Source organism: Vespa mandarinia, chromosome 6, assembly GCF_050613455.1.
Source record: "Vespa mandarinia isolate Hongniang chromosome 6, ASM5061345v1, whole genome shotgun sequence".
NCBI lineage: Eukaryota > Metazoa > Arthropoda > Insecta > Hymenoptera > Vespidae > Vespa > Vespa mandarinia.
Genome location: NC_140815.1, coordinates 882,154 through 902,500, shown reverse-complemented (window position 1 = coordinate 902,500; position 20,347 = coordinate 882,154). Strand labels below are relative to the sequence as shown.

The 20,347-nt window shown below is 36.4% G+C and overlaps 2 protein-coding genes and 1 long non-coding RNA gene across 7 annotated transcripts in view; 2 read left to right on the top strand and 1 right to left on the bottom strand.

The window, feature by feature from the left end:
* The window catches only part of LOC118450556 (growth/differentiation factor 8), a 17,509-nt gene extending 6,723 nt beyond the window's left edge, over positions 1-10,786 (bottom strand). The window contains exon 1 of the mRNA XM_035886377.2: positions 8,632-10,786. Within this exon, the coding sequence (XP_035742270.1) occupies positions 8,632-9,004 (373 nt within the window). The 5' untranslated portion in view covers positions 9,005-10,786. The remainder of the gene's footprint in view (positions 1-8,631) is intronic.
* The window catches only part of LOC118450555 (uncharacterized), a 24,160-nt gene extending 3,844 nt beyond the window's left edge, over positions 1-20,316 (top strand). Inside the window, exons 2-9 of one of the 5 annotated variants that reach the window (XM_035886371.2) lie at positions 15,931-17,192; positions 17,277-17,498; positions 17,586-17,680; positions 18,239-18,361; positions 18,581-18,816; positions 18,923-19,143; positions 19,279-19,544; positions 19,730-20,316. In XM_035886371.2, coding sequence (XP_035742264.2) covers positions 17,169-17,192; positions 17,277-17,498; positions 17,586-17,680; positions 18,239-18,361; positions 18,581-18,816; positions 18,923-19,143; positions 19,279-19,544; positions 19,730-19,994 — 1,452 coding nt within the window. In that variant the 5' untranslated portion in view covers positions 15,931-17,168 and the 3' untranslated portion in view covers positions 19,995-20,316. Of the gene's footprint in view, positions 1-15,930; positions 17,193-17,276; positions 17,499-17,585; positions 17,681-18,223; positions 18,362-18,580; positions 18,817-18,922; positions 19,144-19,278; positions 19,545-19,729 lie in introns of all 5 variants that reach the window. The other 4 variants (XM_085657611.1, XM_035886376.2, XM_035886375.2 and 1 more) reach the window with 4 other exon arrangements.
* On the top strand, positions 286-6,667 carry LOC146872922 (uncharacterized). The gene is made up of 3 exons (XR_014982299.1): positions 286-1,319; positions 1,521-1,610; positions 5,774-6,667. It is a non-coding gene; the product is annotated as an uncharacterized LOC146872922 (long non-coding RNA).
* Positions 20,317-20,347: the final 31 nt, after the last annotated feature.

The following is a 20,347-nucleotide window of genomic DNA, read 5'->3' as shown; positions in this document are numbered from 1 at the left end:
TTAAGATTAAATCAGTAAAACGATTATAAGTTCTTTACATTTTGCTCTTTACAACACAATGTGCATATATATATATATATATATATATATATATATATATATAAGATACATATATAAGATATTTAGAACAAAAACATAACAATATAAAATAAAGCTATTATCGATTTATAGATTAATTACAAAATTACATAGCTGATCCTTGAAAATGTTTATATCGCGCATAAAATAAAATATAATCTATAAATTTGTTTTCTAATTAACCCATAAATCTAATTTACTTTATATATTCATTACTGTGTGTAGTTTACACATACACGCACGCGTGCGCGCACATACAGAGAGAGAGAAAGAGAAGGAGAAGGAGAGAGAGAGAGAGAGAGAGAGAGAGAGAGAGAGAGAGAGAGAGAGAAAGAGCGATAACAAATAGATTGATTGCATACAATCCACATAAATTTGTAGGAATCATTTTATCTTTACCACGAGACAATCTTATCTCATTTTTCTCTTGAGCGAGCACATCATAACGTTCAAATCCTAAATAACGTGGGAATTTTTATTATAAAGAAAAATAAATAAATAGATAGATAGGTGAGATAGATAGATAAAGATAGATAGAGACAGACAGACAGATAGATAGATAGATAGAGATAGATAAATAAATAGAGGGAATGAGACAGAAAGAGAGAGAGAGAGGGAGAGAGAGAGACAGATAGACAGAGACACAGCGACACAGAGAATCAGTGGAAACTATGGAAAACAACGGTGATACCGCGATGTCGTGGCCCTGCCTATAAATAAACGAAGAAATAATTGATACGGAACGACCTCTCCTCCTCCCTCCTAGTACTCGATCGTGGAACGCGAGTTCTCACTGCTATCGGCCAGTTCTTTAACTCTTCGGCGTTGCGGAACGCGTAAGGGCGACGACGTTTAAAAATATCATGCGACAAATCGTCTACGTGCAGCGCATGGCCACGTACCAGAGCGCGAGAGCGGATCGTATGACTCGTCGAAATTTAATACCAACCTTGCTGTTGGCGGATAGGATAGTCCGGTAGTCGAGTACACACTCGCACACCAACCAAGCTTTCGAACGTCTAACCGAACGTCTATTTCTCAACCCCCCTCAACTCAAAAATTATCGTGTTAGCCTCGTCAACGTCCAATCGATTCTTCTTTCTCTTCCTCCATTTTAAACGAGTGTTCAAAAGTGCCTAAGAAGGATCTCGTATCTCTTTCGAAAGATTTTAATACAACATGTTTTCGTTATTTGGGTATACCTTCAAGTGTCAAAAACAAGTATTTTACATGAACATTAAGTGAGTCAACAAATGTTGTGTATATATTATTTTCGTGTTGAAACCTTCCAAAATTTTCTATCTTCGTTTATAAAATCTTCCAACTAGAAAGAAGAAACGCATTTAACAAATTATATTTATTTTAGTATTCTTATGATCGTTAAGTAAGTCGTTTGCATAAGTATCTATATTAAATAGTGCATAATATTGTACTCTTGCTAGAAAATATAAAGCAAGAGCGAAGGATTTTAGCCATCGGGTGCATTTTACAAAATCAATGGGAATTCCGATTGCAAATGAACGACGAGACAGGTAGGTGGTATAAATTAGCGAAGAACGAAATTGAGGGTCGACTGGAATTCGAAAGAGTGAGGAAGAAGAAGAAAAAGGAGGAGGAAGAGAAGGAGGAGAAAGTTTTCGAGAACGTTGATTCGTCGATGCAATCGGCCCGAAGCGAAAGATCTTCGCGTGAAAAAACGGTCGTACCCCACCTACGTGCAAGATGAAAAACATTAAACACCAAAATTCATGTTGTAAGCCTATCTTCCTACCTCTTCCCTTTACTCCTACCAAAAAAAAAGCATTATCTCATTTTCTCCTTAGAGAGAGTTATCCTGTTTGATCTAAAAACATTTGATAACGTTCTCTTCAAAATCTCCAAGAATTTTAACCGTAGCTAATTGCAATTGTGAATCGTAATGCTGGCTAAAGTAAATAAATAGTCCGTGGATATATACGCGAAAATTATAGTACCAATTCGCTGAGAACGCATTGAACGACAATCTGCGCAATGTCTATTTGGAAGATCTCCAAAAATCTTTTTGCGATGCCATGAAAAATATTGAGATTATAAATTTTCGTTGTCTTCCTTTTTCTTCTTTCTTCGAAGAAGAAGAAGAAAAAAAGAAAGAAAGAACGTCTCACACTCTCTTTCGCAAAATCTAGAGAACGAACGAAAGGTCGATTCGTTCCTTCTCACGAATGTGGTTGTAGTCCTTTTTCTTCGCTTTTGCCGGAGGGTCATTTGTGTCGAACTGTGTACATGAAAGAGCGATGGGGTGCAAAAAGAGGCGTTCCTACGTTTTTCTCTCGTCATTCCTTCCCTCGTGCGCGCCCACCTGTCGTTTCGAAGGGGGTGATGCGAGAGCTGTCACGAACGCACGCGATGTCGATGAAAAGGCCCCGCGTCTATATGCATATGGACGAATGAACAAGAAAGAAAGAGAGAGAGAGAAAGCAAAAGAAAAAAGGGTGGGTGGTAAGAGAAACGCGTGACCCAAATGTGAATTTTATCGAGTTACACCGTTATACTGTCGAACTGTAATCAGCAATTGTGAGCTATCTTCATCACGCAATAGCTAATTATTTGTAGGATCGTTCCTTTTTACGTCCGACTTTGGTCTAAACATCAAACTTGCCTTGAACGATATGGTTTATTTCAAATAAAAAGAAAAATTGAATTGTTTTCTATCACAGGATAATCTTCGTATCATTTATGACCGATACTTCTCGAAAAGCGATAAGGTATCGTATTCGTGGATTTTTTCTTTTCAATTTAAAATTACATATTAAATATAATTCTATCCAAATTACAAGTTTTTTTATGAACCAGATTATAATAAATTATCCGGCGTTCATTCATTTCCAAAAATATAACGAATGTTGTATTTTTCTAAAAAAAATAATAGAAAAAAGAACGAAATTTGCTCGATAACTAAGTTGATACATGTAAGAAATCAATGGATCTCCTATTTACGTATCTAATATGTTAAAAAAAAAAAAAAAAAAGAAAAAAAAGAGAAAAAAATGATATAAAAAATGAACAAAATCTACTTGATAATTAATGTGATACGTGGAAGAGATCAATGGATCTTATCTACGTATCTAACATATTAAGAAAAATGTCGAAAAGGGAAATCTCGATCTGTATTTAACAAAGATATCGGATCTATAGAAATTTGGGTATAGCTCGTAAAGCAAACTGTATTACGAAAGCCGCACGTAACGAAAATATAAATAAATAACGCGTGGCGATAGTAAGCCGATACGCAAATCTAACTTTATCTAATGTCGTAAACGTCGATGGAGCGGTAATACACGTTGAATTGTTATGTAATCCAAGTAGCCCTTAAACGCATTCGCGTTGCTGCGTGTCAGTGATATTTGCACTCTTAATATCTCCAACTGAGCCGGGAACACGACAAACTGGTTTTCTGCATCGATCTATCCCGCCGCCACAGTGGATCGGTTAGAACACGCATCGTTAGCACAAGAGAGCGCCGTTTCGATTGGTACCATCTCGGTGTTAAAATGTTTGATCTCGATTGCACACGCAAAGTATTTAAGTGGTTTCGATGGCATCTTACGTTGTTAATGAGTGACAACGATTAGCTAATCCGATAATCCGAAAAATGACATTAATCTTGAATCTTTCCGTGCAAATTGAAATCGGAGCACATATTGTCGATGACGCAATAAATTTTAATAAATAATCTTTCACAAAGAAAAAGAATATAATTGTTTGCAACGATAAAAGAAAAAATCGAATTCGAAGTCCGTATTTTGGTATTATCTGTTACAGAAAAAGCACAGGCGAGCACGCGTATTCCTCGAAGGAAAAGCGTGATCATTCGGATGTCAGTAAATAATATTGAGAACCACTAAAAGTGCGGCGCCTGTCTGCGAGTATGCTGACCGCAAGTGCCGCTATCAGAACTGTCATTATTATGTATCTGTTCCAGAGTTATTCATTTCACGAAAGCGGGTGGATTTAAGGCTGCACGCGCGCTACAAGGTTCGGAGATGGAAAGATCGGAGAGATCGTTCGATAAATAGACGAATATATTTTAATTTATTATAAGTTGGGTGATCCTTAGTTAATTATAGATTGGAGACTATACTCATACTATTTTCATACTGTTACTATCTAAAACAAAATGAATACGTAATTGAAATAGAAAATAGAAACGTTGTACCAACGATAAACAACATTTAACCAAAAGTCATTGTCAACGTATCGTAACTTCTACGGCTGTATGTTATCAAACATATGGTTGAAGTATACATGTGTGAAAAAAAATTCGCGATAGCGATAGCATGTACTGAAAAAGAGTGTTTATGTGGACGACTATCGCGATACTCGATTCTTTTAATAACTCTTCTCACATAAGATTTTGATTATTCTCGGTAATCACCGAGTTACGTTCGAACATTGAAAATAGTTATCAATTAATAAAAATATTTTTTTTTCTAACCCATGTGCTTCTTTTTCTATGGACGATGGTTACAGTCAAATAAATCTCGATAAATTTAAATATAGGGATATTTCAATAAAATTACCAAATCACATGATGCAACAATGACGTAAAAATCAAATATTGAAGAATATGAAAAGAAAAAAGGCAATATCAGTTAAACTATTCGTATATTCACTTTTCCGGCTCTTTTTGATGGAAGTTCCGTTTTTTTAAGCGCACGTCTTTACGGGTCGTTAAATGACACGAATTAAATTCACACAACGGGTTGTTAATAAGAATTATTTCATTTACGATATGACAACTAAAAATATTACGAAGTATTATACGTCCCTGAAATATCGGATACGACGATAAATTTGCATGAAATCATGTTGAAATAGACTCGTTTTTTCGGTCATTTAATAAAGTAACGATAAATATAATTTAACGTGGTAAAGATGAACTAAGGATACCGCGAAAATGCATTATTATAACGAGTCAGCATTAATTAAATTTTTTAAAAACTTTTATTAAAAATAAACAAATAAAATACTCGCAAAGAAGAAAGTTCAAAATAAGAGGAGAAAGATCGATTCTAAACTAGAAGAGTCCTAACAGCGACCTGTCACCTACTACAGACAGCTTTAACGCGATAATGAGCGATGGGCCTGACCTAGGCTGTGCATCGGCCGTGACCTTCGTTACAAATCGAGGCCGGTTCGTCGTTCGTACTTGGAAATTCGTACACGCCCGTCTCAGCTTGGATTGTAACCTTATTTCAACAGGTTAATGTCTCTCTCTCTCTTTCTCTCTCTCTCTCTCTCTCCATCCCCTCCTCCTCTTTCTTTCCTTACCCCTTTCTCTCCGAGCGGCACTAAACTTGAAATAAATTTGTTTGAAAAAATCAATCTAGTTTATATATATATATATATATATATATATATATATATATATATATATATATGTATATATATACTCAGGAAAAAAAGAAAAATTAAATATTAAAAAGAATAATTCTGAGAAAAAAAGAAATTTAATCTATCGAGAACATCAGAACAGATTCGATTGTATTTAGTTTCTTACTTTTCACAAAACGGAAAAGTTCTCCTCTCTCTTGAGGGAGCCGCCTCCACTCCTCAAAAAAAAACCAATGGCAAGAATTAGATAGAAAAATAATTCGTTTTCGCTATTTATACGAAATTTTTCCATCAAAGCGATAATGTAAACGTTCGAATGCAGCTCGTTCAGTGTCGAAAAGAACAAAGAAGTTATTTCGGTTGAATAAACGCAGGCCAGACGACAAAAACACCGTAAGGAAGTGACTAATTCGTTAACCACAAATCGCGCATATGACAGATCGTTGTTAGAACGCTTACAATTCAATTCCAAGACACGTACGTACACCGAAATTATTTCGCTTGCTTGTTTCGAATTAATTCTTTGCATACACCTACATGCATATTATAGATACGTATAGCATGGTAAAAATCGAAAGAGAACAATCTGGAAAATGGAAACGTCTTGTAAGTATATATGTATATGTATATGTATATGTATATATGTATGTTGTGTGTATTATATAAAAATTGTTGATGTTCACGCACGCACATTCGATCGACTTGCAACCGAACGACCAAGATCGATCGATCTCTCGAGGATGTACTACAAAAAACTGACTGCCGTTTCGCCGAAGGAAATCCAGATGCAAGAATGAGAAGTAAGAAGGAAAGAGAAAGAAAAAGAAGTAAAGGAAAAGAGAGAGATGAAAATTCAAAGAGAGAGAAGTAAATACGAAAGAACGGATAAAGAAAGAAAGAAAGAAAGAGAATAAGAACAAATTTGTAAGATCGAGATCCAAAGATCGCGTCCTGTAACAGTTGCAAAGTACTCGTAAAGCGATATGGGTCGCCCTAAGCGATAACCCCCACGAATTTGATATTTCGTTCGCTATCGTCCTGTTCTCTAAAGATACCATCTGACTATCTTCTTCCTTTGGTGTGTAAAACCCGTTTTCGATATAATTAACAAAGTAAAGAGCTTCTGTCTCATACTGATATAAACAAATCGAAGGAAACGTGTGGTATCCATTGTATTTTTTGTTAAGTGATAACAGCCAACAAAATATAAAAAATACGAAACAACGATTAACTTTTACTTTTCCTTTTGTTATTATTATTAATATAAATAATACAATGAAGATAATAAATAATAATGAAAAGAATGTATTTGTTTTTCTTTTTCTCTTGTTATTTCTTCATTTTCTTACTTCAGTAAAAAAAATGATATTATGCTCTTCTGTGATCAATTAGTAATGTCCTATTATCGATACGAATCAGAACAAAAACACATGTAAAACAAATAAATGAATGCTAAGACACGTAAAACCGCATTAATAGTTGAAAAGGATTCGTCATCGGTTCGGAAAACGTGTCTCTAAATGCTGTTCGCAAGAACTTTATTTTACTATCCTAAGATAGAAGGATTATAATATTCGTTCAAGCAGTTTGCGATATGTTTATGTGCGAATAGAATAGAACATTTAATCATCGATTTTCATCGTAAGGAAATTCCGCAATGCGGAAAACAAATCGAACTCTATATACAATAATTTTTTTGTTTACATACCTAAACAACTTTTCTCATTTATTTCATTAATTCAAACGATTTCGATATTTATCGTTTTTATAATTTATTCTATGAAATCCAATCGTTTTTATGTTTTCGATCGGCATCGCCCATATTTGAGTGACCTTGCATGAACATAAAGAAAATACTGCGTTTCATCTTGCAAAACAAACGTGAACGAAAGAATCTCCAAGCGAAGCTTTATCTTTCTTAAAACAAAGCGAACAAATTTCAACGAGTAATTAGTTATCGTTGATTTGTAGCTCACGTTGACTTTTATACGTCTCCGCAGACAGCTTGGACTACGTTCGCGCGTGATTCATTCTCGTATAAATGTGCAACATTGTTAACAATTTAAATGTAAATCTAGAAGAACAAAACTATTTAAAAAAGTCTAATATACATACATATACATATATATATATATATATATGTATATATATATATATACATGTATATATATATGTATATATGTATGTATGTATTTACGTATACACTTATATATTTATGTATTTACGTATGCATCTACGTATGTGCGCACATATATGTGTATCTGTTCACCTGTTACCTACGTACATGGAAATCTTTAAAATTATATATTTTTTAAAGGTTCGACGCGAAAATTATTCCCAGCATTACGAACATGAAAAGACAACTTTCGTGAAAAGATCAAAAGAACATGTTGAATAAATGCCGTTTCGTGGAACAAGTTATACGTAATTATCAGTTACGCTATCAAGATTGATCTCGAAATTTTCAAAGTGACGCAGTACATCGATCAAGCCTATATTAAGTACGTTAATACGGCCATGAAATTCAGATTAACTGGAAGCAGGTAGAAGAAGAAGCCGTCGGTTGTTCGCGTCGATCATTTCTCGAGGTGTTTTTTAACAATACATTTTTTTAATATATGAATACAGGGAGGAAGAGTTAAACACAGGTTGTAAGATAGCCTACTAACACGAGTACATGCCTTTTACCCTACAAAGGATTCGAGGATAATCTCGCCTAAAGGATTCGCGTAGGTAGAAGTAAGTCGTGTCTTCTTCTGAACCTTCCTTCCCTCCTTCTTCTTTCCATTTTTCTCGAAGGAAGAAACATGCATTATGTATGTATATTATATAGAGAGAACGTTTTTGACGGAGAAAAAAAGAGAGAGAGACTCAATAAGTCCCATTATCGCCTTGTACGAGCCCTCGACGCCTAAAGGCAAAGATCGAATTTCAAATCGATTCCGGTAGAACCCGGTACGATGAAGAAGAAGCAGATATTGCCCGATCCGTTCCACTGATTAACGATCGAACAACTTTTATTTAATTCGTTCCATGTCGATACACGAATTACCTGGTCAATCGCTAGCAAAAGTATAAATGAAAAAGCTTTTGTCGAAAAAAAGATAGAAAGAGAGAGAAAGAGGAAGAGGGGCGGGGAGAGAGAAAGAGAGAGAACGGCAATGACAATGGGGTACTCACGTGGTTGTGCCAAGGCAAAGACGCTTTCGGTCTTGGCGGTGTACTCGTCGACTTCCTCGTGATGAGTGATACCAGGTTCTACAGGTTGAGGTTGATCGGCCTGCATCCCGTACATGTCCATGAGTTTCGAAATAGCCGGGATCCTCGGTAAGGCCCTGCCAGTCATATTAGGTGCCTGTTTCAATCCGAGCTTATTGAGTATCTGTTCTTTGATAGCTTCAAGACTGAGAGCCCTGATCTTCTCGTGCATCCTACAGGCGTTACAAGCATTGCCGGCCATCACGAAATATCCGACGCGAGCTCTCTCGATGCCAGGCGCGTCGAAGGCACCGAGGAGGAGCAACGAGAGTATCAGGAGCGTTCTCGTGACCATTTTGCTCCCAAGGTCACGCTCCTCACAACGAGGAAGCGTCGATCGCGGGCTTCCGTCTTAGGCGCGATCTGACGATCAGATGGCCCGCAACGACAACGTCATCCTCCTTTTTTTTCTTCTTCTTCTTTTCTCACTCCTTTCTTTTCTATTCTACTCTCAGCGCTTTTTCCGCTTCCGTATTCTCACCTCGAAAGAGGAAACTCCACCCTCCTCGAGTTTTCCTTTTCCTTTTCTTCCTCCCCCACCTTCTGCCTCTTCTTCCTTTCTTCCGGCTGGTCGCCGTCCTCTTCTTTCTCCACCACTTTCTTCTCCACCTTCCTCTTCTTCGCAACCACCACTTCCTCCTCCTCCTCTGCCTTTGCCGTCTCCTCTTGCTCCTCCACCACCACCACTACCACCACCTCCTCCTTTATCGCAAAGCACCAGCTTCTTCTTACCAACTACGTGTGACCTCCGTTTCACGTTTTTCACTTCGAGAAACTTCCGTTTGGCGTGTTTAGCCGTCGGTGATATTATACCGGACGGAATATGCGATCGCCAGCCCGTCGTAGCACGATCGCGATCTACGCGATCCAGCTTCGCTTTCTTCCCTACGTCTTCGCGGTTTCAATCGGTGCCCGTTTTACCGGTCAATTACATAGAAAAGTTGGCCTTTTTTGGCACTCGCGACTAATTCACGAGAAGATGACAACGACGGGATAGGATCAATTGGTTCTCGCTTTTAAGGCACACTTTTAATCGGTCGGTAGACTTTTTCTCATCACATCGCGAAAACGAAATAATGTACGCATGGTAGTAGGGGTTGAAAACAGATACGACACACTGTCTGATAAAAGAAACTTTGACTGACTAGGAAACAAAAGGATAGAAAATATGAAAGAGAATCGAGAAAGAGAGAGAGTGAGAGATAGAGAGAGAGAGAGAAAGGGAGAGGGAGAGTGAGAGATAGAGAGGAGAGAGAGAGAGAAATATTGAGAGAGGGTGGGAGGAGAAAGAGACGAAGAGTGCGACGAGCGGTCCCGCTGCACCCTCGTAACCTTCAGTTCCGGCCCGGTCTCCTCATCATCGTCATCTCGAAGAATATCGCGCGCGTACTCGAAGTCGAAACGGAGCTTCTTCACCGATACACCACCTTGGCCTGCTTTCCTATGACGACATGCATCCTCCCGATGAACATTGCCCCCCTTTCGAACGACCGTCGCTGCTATTTCTTCTTCTTCTTCTTCCTCCTCCTCTTTCTCCAGTTCCACTCGCAAAGACACACCGGCAAGCTCGACCTTGGCAATTTTAGCGACCGTAATTCTTTCTTCGGTTCTTCCTCCTTAGATCTTTCTTTTCATACATTACGTCAGACTCGAGATGGTTCTCCAGAGACAAGAGTAATGTACCCTCTTCTGAGGTAACAGAGTGAAAGACGCTGATCTCCTCGTGGTGTCTATCTGTTTCTCTTCTCTGGGATAGCAAAAGAAAAAAAGAAAGAGATCGAGATGAATAGAGCGAGAAAAGAGAGAGAGAGAGAGAGAGAGAGAGAGAAGAAGAAGAAGAAGTAAAACAAGAGCAAAAGTATCACGCGTGAAAAAGATCGAGTCGATAGGGTGGGGGAGGGGTTCAGGATTGTCGGTAGGCGCGATACCCACAGATCCTTAAAGCTTGCTAGCCTGTCAAGCACTGAGTCAGGAGGCGCGCGGTTTCACCGCATATATGTCGAGGTGGTGGCCTCCTCCTCTCTTTCTTCTTCTTTCTTTCTCCATCGTCCTCTCCTTCTACTCTCTCCCTCTGCCTCCTCCACCACTTCCTTCTCCTCTTCCTCCTTCGCCTCCCCTATATAACGCGCTCCCGTTTTCTCTCCCGGCGCCTTACTCCCCCTCTCCTTCTCTCTCTCTCTCTCTTTCTCTCCCTCCCTTTTCTTTTTCTCCCTCTTTGACGCGCGAGCGTAGTATCTTACGCATTCGCGTGTAGCGGGGCCGTGCGTCTGCCCGTCGCCGCCGCTGTCGGCGCGACTGACGCCTATGGCTCGTTGCCCCCCACTCTTCCACCCCTTCCTCTTTACCATCACCATCACCTCTTTTTGCACCCTCCAGCCCGTCACCTCCTTCGGCCCTCCCACCACGCTCTGCGATCCTTCGTAGCGATCATCGTTGCCGGTTAAAGAATGCTCTTTCTCTTTATCTCTCTCTCTCTCTCTCTCTCTCTATCTCTCTCTCTTTCTCTTTCTCTCTCTTTCTCTTTCTCTTTCTTTCTCTCTCTGTCGAGTTTGAATCTCTTTTCTACAAGCAAGAACATCGTCGCCGATCGACAATCGATCGACGACCGATCGACCGACAATCACTACCATGTGCATAGAACGCCCGTTGCTGACAACGAATCTCTTCGCTGTTACTTCTTCATCTTATTTATTTTCTTCGACTTATTCTTGGTATTCTCTTAACAAACTTTGTGCATCCTTTATTCTCTAAGAAAAGACTTTCTCTCTAAAAATCTTTTTGGCCGAGATCTTGAAGAAAGAAATAAAAAATAATAAGTAACCCGAGAGGAGTTATTCTTTTTCTTCGGATTATCTGTATATCCTGCGTATATATACATACATACAATATATAGGTATATATATACATATCCATTTCGACGGAGAGACGAAGATATATATGTATATATATACATATATATATATGTATATATATACATATATATATATGTATATATATACATATATATATATGTATATATATACATATATATATATGTATATATATACATATATATATATGTATATATATACATATATATATATGTATATATATATATATATTATGTACCTACCTCTACGCCGAAATGGAATTCACACGGCTTTACAAAATGATCGAGCTACTTCTACGTGACGCGTTTAAAAAAAGAAAGTAACAAAGAGACAAGAGGAGAAAAAACGAAAAGAAAATGAGAAATTTGAAATTCGACGACATCGGCTTGCTCGACGGCACACGTGCACCGTCTGATGCGCGTGCAATTTGATGCACGATCTCTCGAGAGTCCCCAGGAGAATTTCGATCGAATTTTTATGGCTCACGGAATCGAGGGCACGCTCAAAGCCGTCGTCCCGCCGATCGGCCAGATAGGACTACGCATGTCAGAAAGAAAGAGATAGAGAAGAAAAAAAACAAAAAAGGAACGAAGACCGAAAGACCGAGATAGGCCATCGACTTCTTCTCGTGACGTTTGAAAGCCAAATCGACTTTCAAAGCGATTCAAATCTCGCGCATTGGTCCGCGTTCCCTGAAAGATGCACACCAGCCGACATATATTATATTCTAAACAACGAAATCGCCGATTCTTTCCTTCTTTTGCAAGGGTATGCTGCATATTCTTTAGGGAAGAAATCTCGATGGAGTTAAGCGAGCGAAGATGCACGAATGCGATACGTACAGAAACCTGAAACCGAACCCGTTCATTTGCATTTTCGATCTTTTTTCTCCTTTTTTCTTCTATCTTTGTTCTTCACTAGTTTTCGCTCCCTTATTTTTCTAGCATAATCAGTGTAGCGACTTTTGTTCATTTTTTTGTTTACTCCTATCTTTCTTCGTTGTTGTAATTTTCTATATAATAAGATAACTTTAGGAACGTTCTCCTAACGTTTGTTAAAATCGATGTTACCTAAAATGTTCTAAAATAAACATATGGGTAATAATCGATGTTACCTAAAATGTTGCAGAATAAACATATAGGTACGCTTATTTGTGATTGTGATCGCTATCGTACAATCCCTGCACTCGTTATACTGCCCATAATAATGCTTATTATATCGTTTAATAAAAATTAATGACTGCTCGATCGATGAGATTCTCATTCTCTCCTCTTTTCTCCCCTTCATCTTCTGTAACAGTATCTTGGATTCGTGGTCACGAAACCGTTTATAACCATCCATAACTTTGATACTCGAAGATTAAGTGATTTTATGGTTTCTTGGAAAAAGTCGTCGCATCGGTGGTCTGCAGAATCTAAATGGCCCATATATTCTTTGGTTCTTCGATCGGTTATTTTTTCTTTCTTTTGTTTTATTTTTAATATAGAAAATAGAAGATACCTTTGAATATATTCTAATCTAATAAGGTATATAATTAAAACCTATTTTAACTAGCATTATCAATCAATAGAAGGCGATTGTCAATAAGAAAAATTTACGAAAAAAAAAGAAGAAAAGAATAAAAAGAAAGGCATTTAATAATCCATTAATATTCTATGTAATTATTAACTAATACTTATCGTAATTTGTTTTGACAGAAGTGTAAGTTTACGGAATAAAAAAAAAACGATTACAAGGAAGGTAGAAATCGGAGAATCAGGGCATGGGAATGCGTGAAGCCATCCTCGATTCTTCCCATGTTCCCCCTGATTGCCCCACACGTTGCACCCGTCTGTCATCATGAGGACCAATCGAGTGGCAACCACGCTTACAGTTGCTTTTGCAGTCGTAACAGCAGGTGGCTCCAGAAAAGGACTTTCAATCTTTTCGTCCTTTTTTTTTATGGTGTCGTATCGCACTAACAAGCTACCATTGCTGGCCTTTTCACGCTGTGGTGGCATTTTTCCCCGGCCTTCCCTTTCTTTCCCTCATCTCTTTTTCTTCGTCATCGTCTTCTCTCCTTTTAAAACAAACCGATCACAAGCCATGAGAATTTTATTGAATTTGAGGAAATATCTTAATCCTGTCTGATCGACGAAACTCTCAGAAACAAAGCTTTGATTTTTTATCATTGACTTTTCGACATCATGCGATCCGATTATTTCATATATCGGTGCTGTTCTAAAGAAAAAAATTAATTAGTGACAGTAAATTGCACGAAAGAGTGTAATATATTTAAACAAATAAAAAAAGATAATAACAAAATCATATAAAAGATAATGACAAGCAGTTTCATCTAGTCAAGTCGACGGAAAATGATCGCAAAGATGATCGGAAAGATTAAATCGTATTTGAAAATGGAAGGAAAGAAAAAGGAAGAAATCGAGAAAATTTCGATGACAAGAAAATAATAGGTACGGCTGTGATCTTCAGAGATTATATACATCGACAAAGTTCAAAAAAGATTGATTTTTCAAAGATATTTTTTTTCGACAATATTATCTTTTAAGAATATTTTTGGAAAATTTCACCAGAAAATTCCAAAAATTAATAAAGTTACAACTGATTAAAAATCGATCCTACAGAGTTCAACTTTGTATATATCTTAAACTTTAAACGCTGTTTTCTCGAAATTATGTTTTTCGAATCGATATTAGTGTCATGTTGAAAACTACTGAACCAATTTAAATGAAATTTGACTTGATTATTTCTTATATTATTATATAATTTTTATTATATGGAAAATTTTTTAAGAATCCTAGTATTTTTTTAATTATCAAGAAGCTACTGAAATTTTTTATCAGAAATCGCATGATAAATTCAATCACTCATATTCGTTTATAAAATGAGAATAATAAAAATCGGCTCCGTAAAGAACTAGTTTTTTAATGTACTTCAAGATTCTTTGATTTTTTACATTTTTGATAATATTCTGAGGAGATATTATTGGCATCGTATGTGGCATGCCGTAGAAAATAACACTGCTTCGTTCGACATCGATAAGGAAATTACAGATAAATTTCATTTTTTTGTTGAAAAATATTCCTCCAAGTACGCATTATTTTATGTTCTTTTATTAAAAAAAATAAATTATATACATAAAAAGAAACCATAAAAATTGCCTTTTTTGGGACCGTTTAGGTATATGTAATCTCTTAATTTATCATAACTGTAATTCCCTCTTTAATGCAGACGAATTTTTCTTTCTGTATCTTACGTTATCTCTCCGCACTTATTCTATAGCGAAACATATCAATATGTTTGTATATAATTAAGATGTGACGAGTCAATGATATGTATCTAGAAGTAAACAAAAAGCCGATGACGATGTTTTCACGTCGCTAAGGTTATTTGTGAATAACGAGCATATGTAAAAGCGGTATATGAATTAAAAGCTTTCCCTCAATTAATTGTTCATTATTCTATGATAATTCCACGTAATAAACATTTAATATCCACCTAATTTAAGTTTTGAATTGAAAGTTATCTTTAACACAAATTATTGTCGATTTTCGTTATTTACAAATAACAATAGTGACGAAAAAATTGATTATCATCAGGTGTTTACTTGCTTCTAAATAAATATTGGTTTATCACATCTTCACTACATATAAACGTTACAGAGATGCATTCAAGTTCTAAGATCATCTAATTTTTTTTCTGAAAAGCTACTTACACTAAAAAGCTGAAACTACTGTTATTTTTCAACTTAGTTATCCTATACACGTATACATTTTTCACAACGTCGACGCCATGATTCTACGGATGCTGTGAACAATTCTTTAGGAGTCTGTTTTGCCCTCTGAAAAATCGCTAGTACAAGAGCGGCACGACTGGAAATTGATCGACCACAGTCTACATAAATTCTTCACGACAAACAACTTCGAAGTGATTCTTTATGCTTCCTACTTACCTGGACTTTGCACCTAGCGATTTTGGGCTTTTTCCAACGTCGAAGGACACTTTCCGTGATCTCTCTGTTTTCAATCGTGCCGTTCTTGCATCAGTGATTTTCCAATGGGCAAAATAAACCTCCTAAAGAATCGTTCACAGCCAGGTCATGCAATCATGGCATTGACTTTGTGAACAGTACGTACGTGTACAGAATGACTATGTAGGAAAACGACAATAATTTAAGCTTTCTGATGTAAGTAATTCTTCGGAAAGAAATGAGAAGACTGTAGAACTTGAACGCACCTAGTACTATCGCATAATAATACTTCGCTATAAAAATAAATAGGATTTACGTATGATTTATGAAAAGGAAAACTATACGAAAGAGTAGCCTTGCTAACGCCATTAATGATTACAGATGTATATATTTATGTAACTATGTAAGAGTTGATGTAAACTATGCAAAAATTTTACAAACAAACGTACGAAGTTGAAATATACGGAAGGAAGTATACGGAAGGAGAGCGCTCGAGGTGATATAATTACAAAAATGGATAAGTATCGTCACGTACACTTTTATATGACATGCGTATTGTGCGATTCGTCATGATCTCGGATACTTGCAACAAAATGGAAGAAACAAAGTATATAGGTCTCTTATGTACTTCTATGTTGTATACGCGTTTACATATATAGATCGTATATGCTTATTTCTGACGAAACTCTTACAAACGAGTGACCGGTCCGACGGCCCTGACATTCGCAATGATACTTTCTTGCAACTGGAAATAAACAGGATATTATTGGAAAAGTTAAAATTTTCAGGAAAAACTCAAATCATCAATCAACAAATTCGAATTCCTTCTTCGCCTTTTCCGTAACTGTAGTTAGTCCACTACATTATAATCACAAATACAAACAATCCTTAAACTTACGATGGTAACATCTTTAACTGCTGTCACAACTAATAAATGTTTAAATAACTTTTTCAATTTGCAATTTTTAATCGAAGTTGTTCCTCTGTAACACAGTAACCTCAATATTAGAGAATGAAAAAAACGTGTTGCGCATAAATCGTTTGCAACAACTCGATTATCGGAAATAAAATATACGTCGACGATGCGTTATTCCTTTCCTTATCGTTTCTTATAATTGTATATACGAGAAAAGACTTCGCTTAAAATAAGCGCGAAAGAGGGGCAAGTTCAGCGTTATTATCTCTTTACGCTTAGTTTACTACGAATCTACTTTGACTTTTTTACTCGTTCACTTAAGAGTATTCGTTGAGAAATTTTTCCTCTAAATTAACTGAAAATATGAAATTTAATATAACGAGTCATACAAAAGAATTGAAATCTAATAAAAATTAATTGACCGATCGTTTAAATATTCATCGCAAATCTTTTCGATAAACTCCGTTGAAAAACTCGATTCATCTTACCTGCCCTTATGCGTGAATAAGTAATTGGAAAGTACAACAGTTCTTGTCACCTCTAATATTCTACAGGCAAATCTGTCAATTATTGTTCTCATTAAGGCAGTAGAATGTGCGCATAGTCGATGATTAAAAATTAAATTCACTTCGGAGAACGGAACAGGTTAGTAACGAAGGTGCCCGATGTCATTCGAAGTTAGAGCATTCGAACTCGAACTACCATGAGAAATTTCGTTTGTTTCGCGGTGGGTAATATCCTTGCTCTTAAAAATTTACGCTATTAGACAATGACAGTTATTCGAACAATTCGTTTCGCCGAACCATTTCAGGCATTGTTTCTCATGATTCAAGCAGAAATCTGTCTACGCCTTTTAAAGAATAAAGAAGAGAGCAGAATCTTGCAGAAAAGTCCAGGTCGGATTTGGAGATGGGATTCGATCGCAGAAAACTTTGTTCCATTGGAAGCATTGAAATCGAACAACGGACTCGTGTGTAGCGTCGATTTCGTCAAGGACTTGGCCATGAAATCAATCACGGTGGTTGCCGATAATGTGAGCTATTTGAGAAAACAATTTCTCGAATTAATCAAATGAAAATGGTAAAGGAAATTATTTATGGACTATCCTTCTCATTTTCAGATGAATCCGTACATCATAATAAATGCAAATCAGAGCCAAGTAACAGGATTCATAGGGGACGTCTGGATGACTTTGGAAGAAACCTTAAAATTCACGTTCGTATATAAACCCCTTCATTACGAATTCGGTATTAAATTGGTCGGTGAGGAGGAAAACAAGATAGTTTTCTTTTTGTTTTCCTATTAGTCCGAATCGATTAAAATCATATTATTCCTATCGATTATTTTCATATCGTAGGTAACCTTACTTCGTTTTACGCCCATTTTTCTTTACCTATGCAAGACAAAGATCTCGTTGTTATCATTGTCGGCACGTAATCTCATAGAAAATCCACGTCCGTCTGGTCACGCCTTTCACGTTTTTACCTGTTACTCTCCTTGTCGATTTCATTCATTTGCATGCCGAGAGAGTGAGAGGGTCAAACTGACACGACAACCTATCCGTACGTAGAATCTGCCTAATTTTCCGCGTACCACCCAGACGCGCAGTGGTGGGTCAAAATACTCGCATGATTCATTCGTCTAGACAGGTATAAGTATAGTATCACGCTTCGCGAAAAACGGAAAGAGAGAAAGAGCCGCTCACACCGTTGGGTGCGCTCACACCGTAATAAAAGCGTTTCTTCGTCGAAAATACAGGACGATTTACCGTAGAGCGGGATCGTCGGCCGGCTGGACGCTGATGAATGGTCGAGCTCACGCACTCTTGGAAGCTACGGTGATTTACTCCTACACCTCCGGTTATTACACTTACAGTGTTCCGATCACGACCAACTAGTAAGTCGAAATTAAAAAATACGTAAGTAACATATATGTTCTTTTATTCTTCAAAAAAGAAACAAAAAAGAAACAGAAACAAAATAAATATTATTCAAGCGAATAATATTATTTAATAATATTATTCATTTTATCATCAATAACTATTTTTCTGATTCGATAATATATATATATCGCGAAAAGAAATTTGAAATCCTTAATAAGTATGATTATCCACAGTTATGCTTTATTCGTGCAATCCGAAGGTACGAGAGTTTCAACGTGGTGGTATGCTAGTATTTTCAGTCGGAATCTATGGAGAGTAACGGGATTATTTATTGTTTGTATCGTATTCATCATTATGGGAATTAATGCATTAAGAAAAACAATCTGTAAATTTGACATCGAATGCGACGACGAATTCTCGTCTCTTTCATTCGTCTTCCTTTACGTTTTAAGTGGCATAAGTGGTCAAGGTACTTATCATATATCATACAACATTTTATATATTATTTTAAAAATTAATATTTTGTCAAGACATTTTTCTGACACATTTGTTTTCTTTGTTCTAATAAAAAATAGGTTGCCAGAAAATTCCGTTGAGCTGGTCGTTACGTTTGACGATCCTCTCATTTTTGTTTATGGGAATGTCACTATTTTGTGGGTTTAGTAGTACCCTAACTTCGTATTTAACAATCGGGATAACGTCAGTACCTCTTACTAGTTTAAAAGATGTTGCCGAAAAACGTACTCATTCTTTATGTGTGAGAAACAATAGCGGTGCATACATTCACTTCACAGTGGTACGTGTACATATATATATATATACGCACACAACACACACATATATTAAATTTAATCTATCGCTAATTAGCGATAAACTTGCATGATCATAAAAATAAGAAGCTATAATAAAATATATTCCACTTACATTGCAGAACGGATTAAGAGAAGAGGATTTAATGCCGGAATGGAAGGATCTAGTGAATAAGGATTGTCCTGATACCATGAATATGCTTACTATCGGCTCAAATCTTTGTACCCCTGGTTTTGTTTATTTAGAAGGGCCAGACATTTTTCTATCGATTTATCAACAAGTATTAAACCAATGTCACTACGTGCAATTACCTCAACCATATTGGATCTTGAAATTAGCTTTTCAACATGCCAGGTCCTCGAAATATAGAAAGATCATCGATCTATAGTGAGTTATCTCATTTATATTTGCTCTCCTTTACCATACTCTTTCTATTTTTTTTTTCTTTCTACATTTATAAAACTTAATGTAAATTTAATATTGATTAATTATATCATTACAAGTTATATTTGAGAGCAAAATAGAAAGTAAAATAAAATTAGAATTTCAATTTATACGTATCTTTGTTGCAGCTTGATGCGACTCCGTTCGGTCGGTATATTAGATTACCTTGAAAAAAAATGGATAAAAAAAGAACAGAACATTTTAGTACAGCCTCAATGGACTGATTTTCGTGCTGTCGAATATGGTCATATACATATCGTATTTTCAATGCTCTCAATCGCTGCTTTATTTAGTGTGCTGATATGCGTTCTTGAAAATATTTTTTACAGACAGCAAATATTGCCGCAAGAAAAAACTTTATACGTTACTAATCGAAAAATTGCAATCCCTTGATATTCCATCTTTTATCGACATGATCGAACATCACGAGTTTTTATCACGAAAAGAAAAATTTCTTTTTCATGGAAAATGAGTTGTAGAATATTTTCGTATTATTGACGGTTATTTTACCTCGCATTTTCTTCTATATCGATACAATGTTAGTCGATAAAGAAAACGTAATTTATTAGTAGGTAACATTCCCTAGTTTTTATGAAATTTTTTCTCGGCAATTATACGTTTCAATATCTTTTAAATTTAATGAAAAAAACAAAAAAAATTTTCTAATAGATATACCTATATACACACCCACATGTGTAAATGTGTACAAGTACGCGAGCATACGCGCGCGCACGTATGTATTTGTA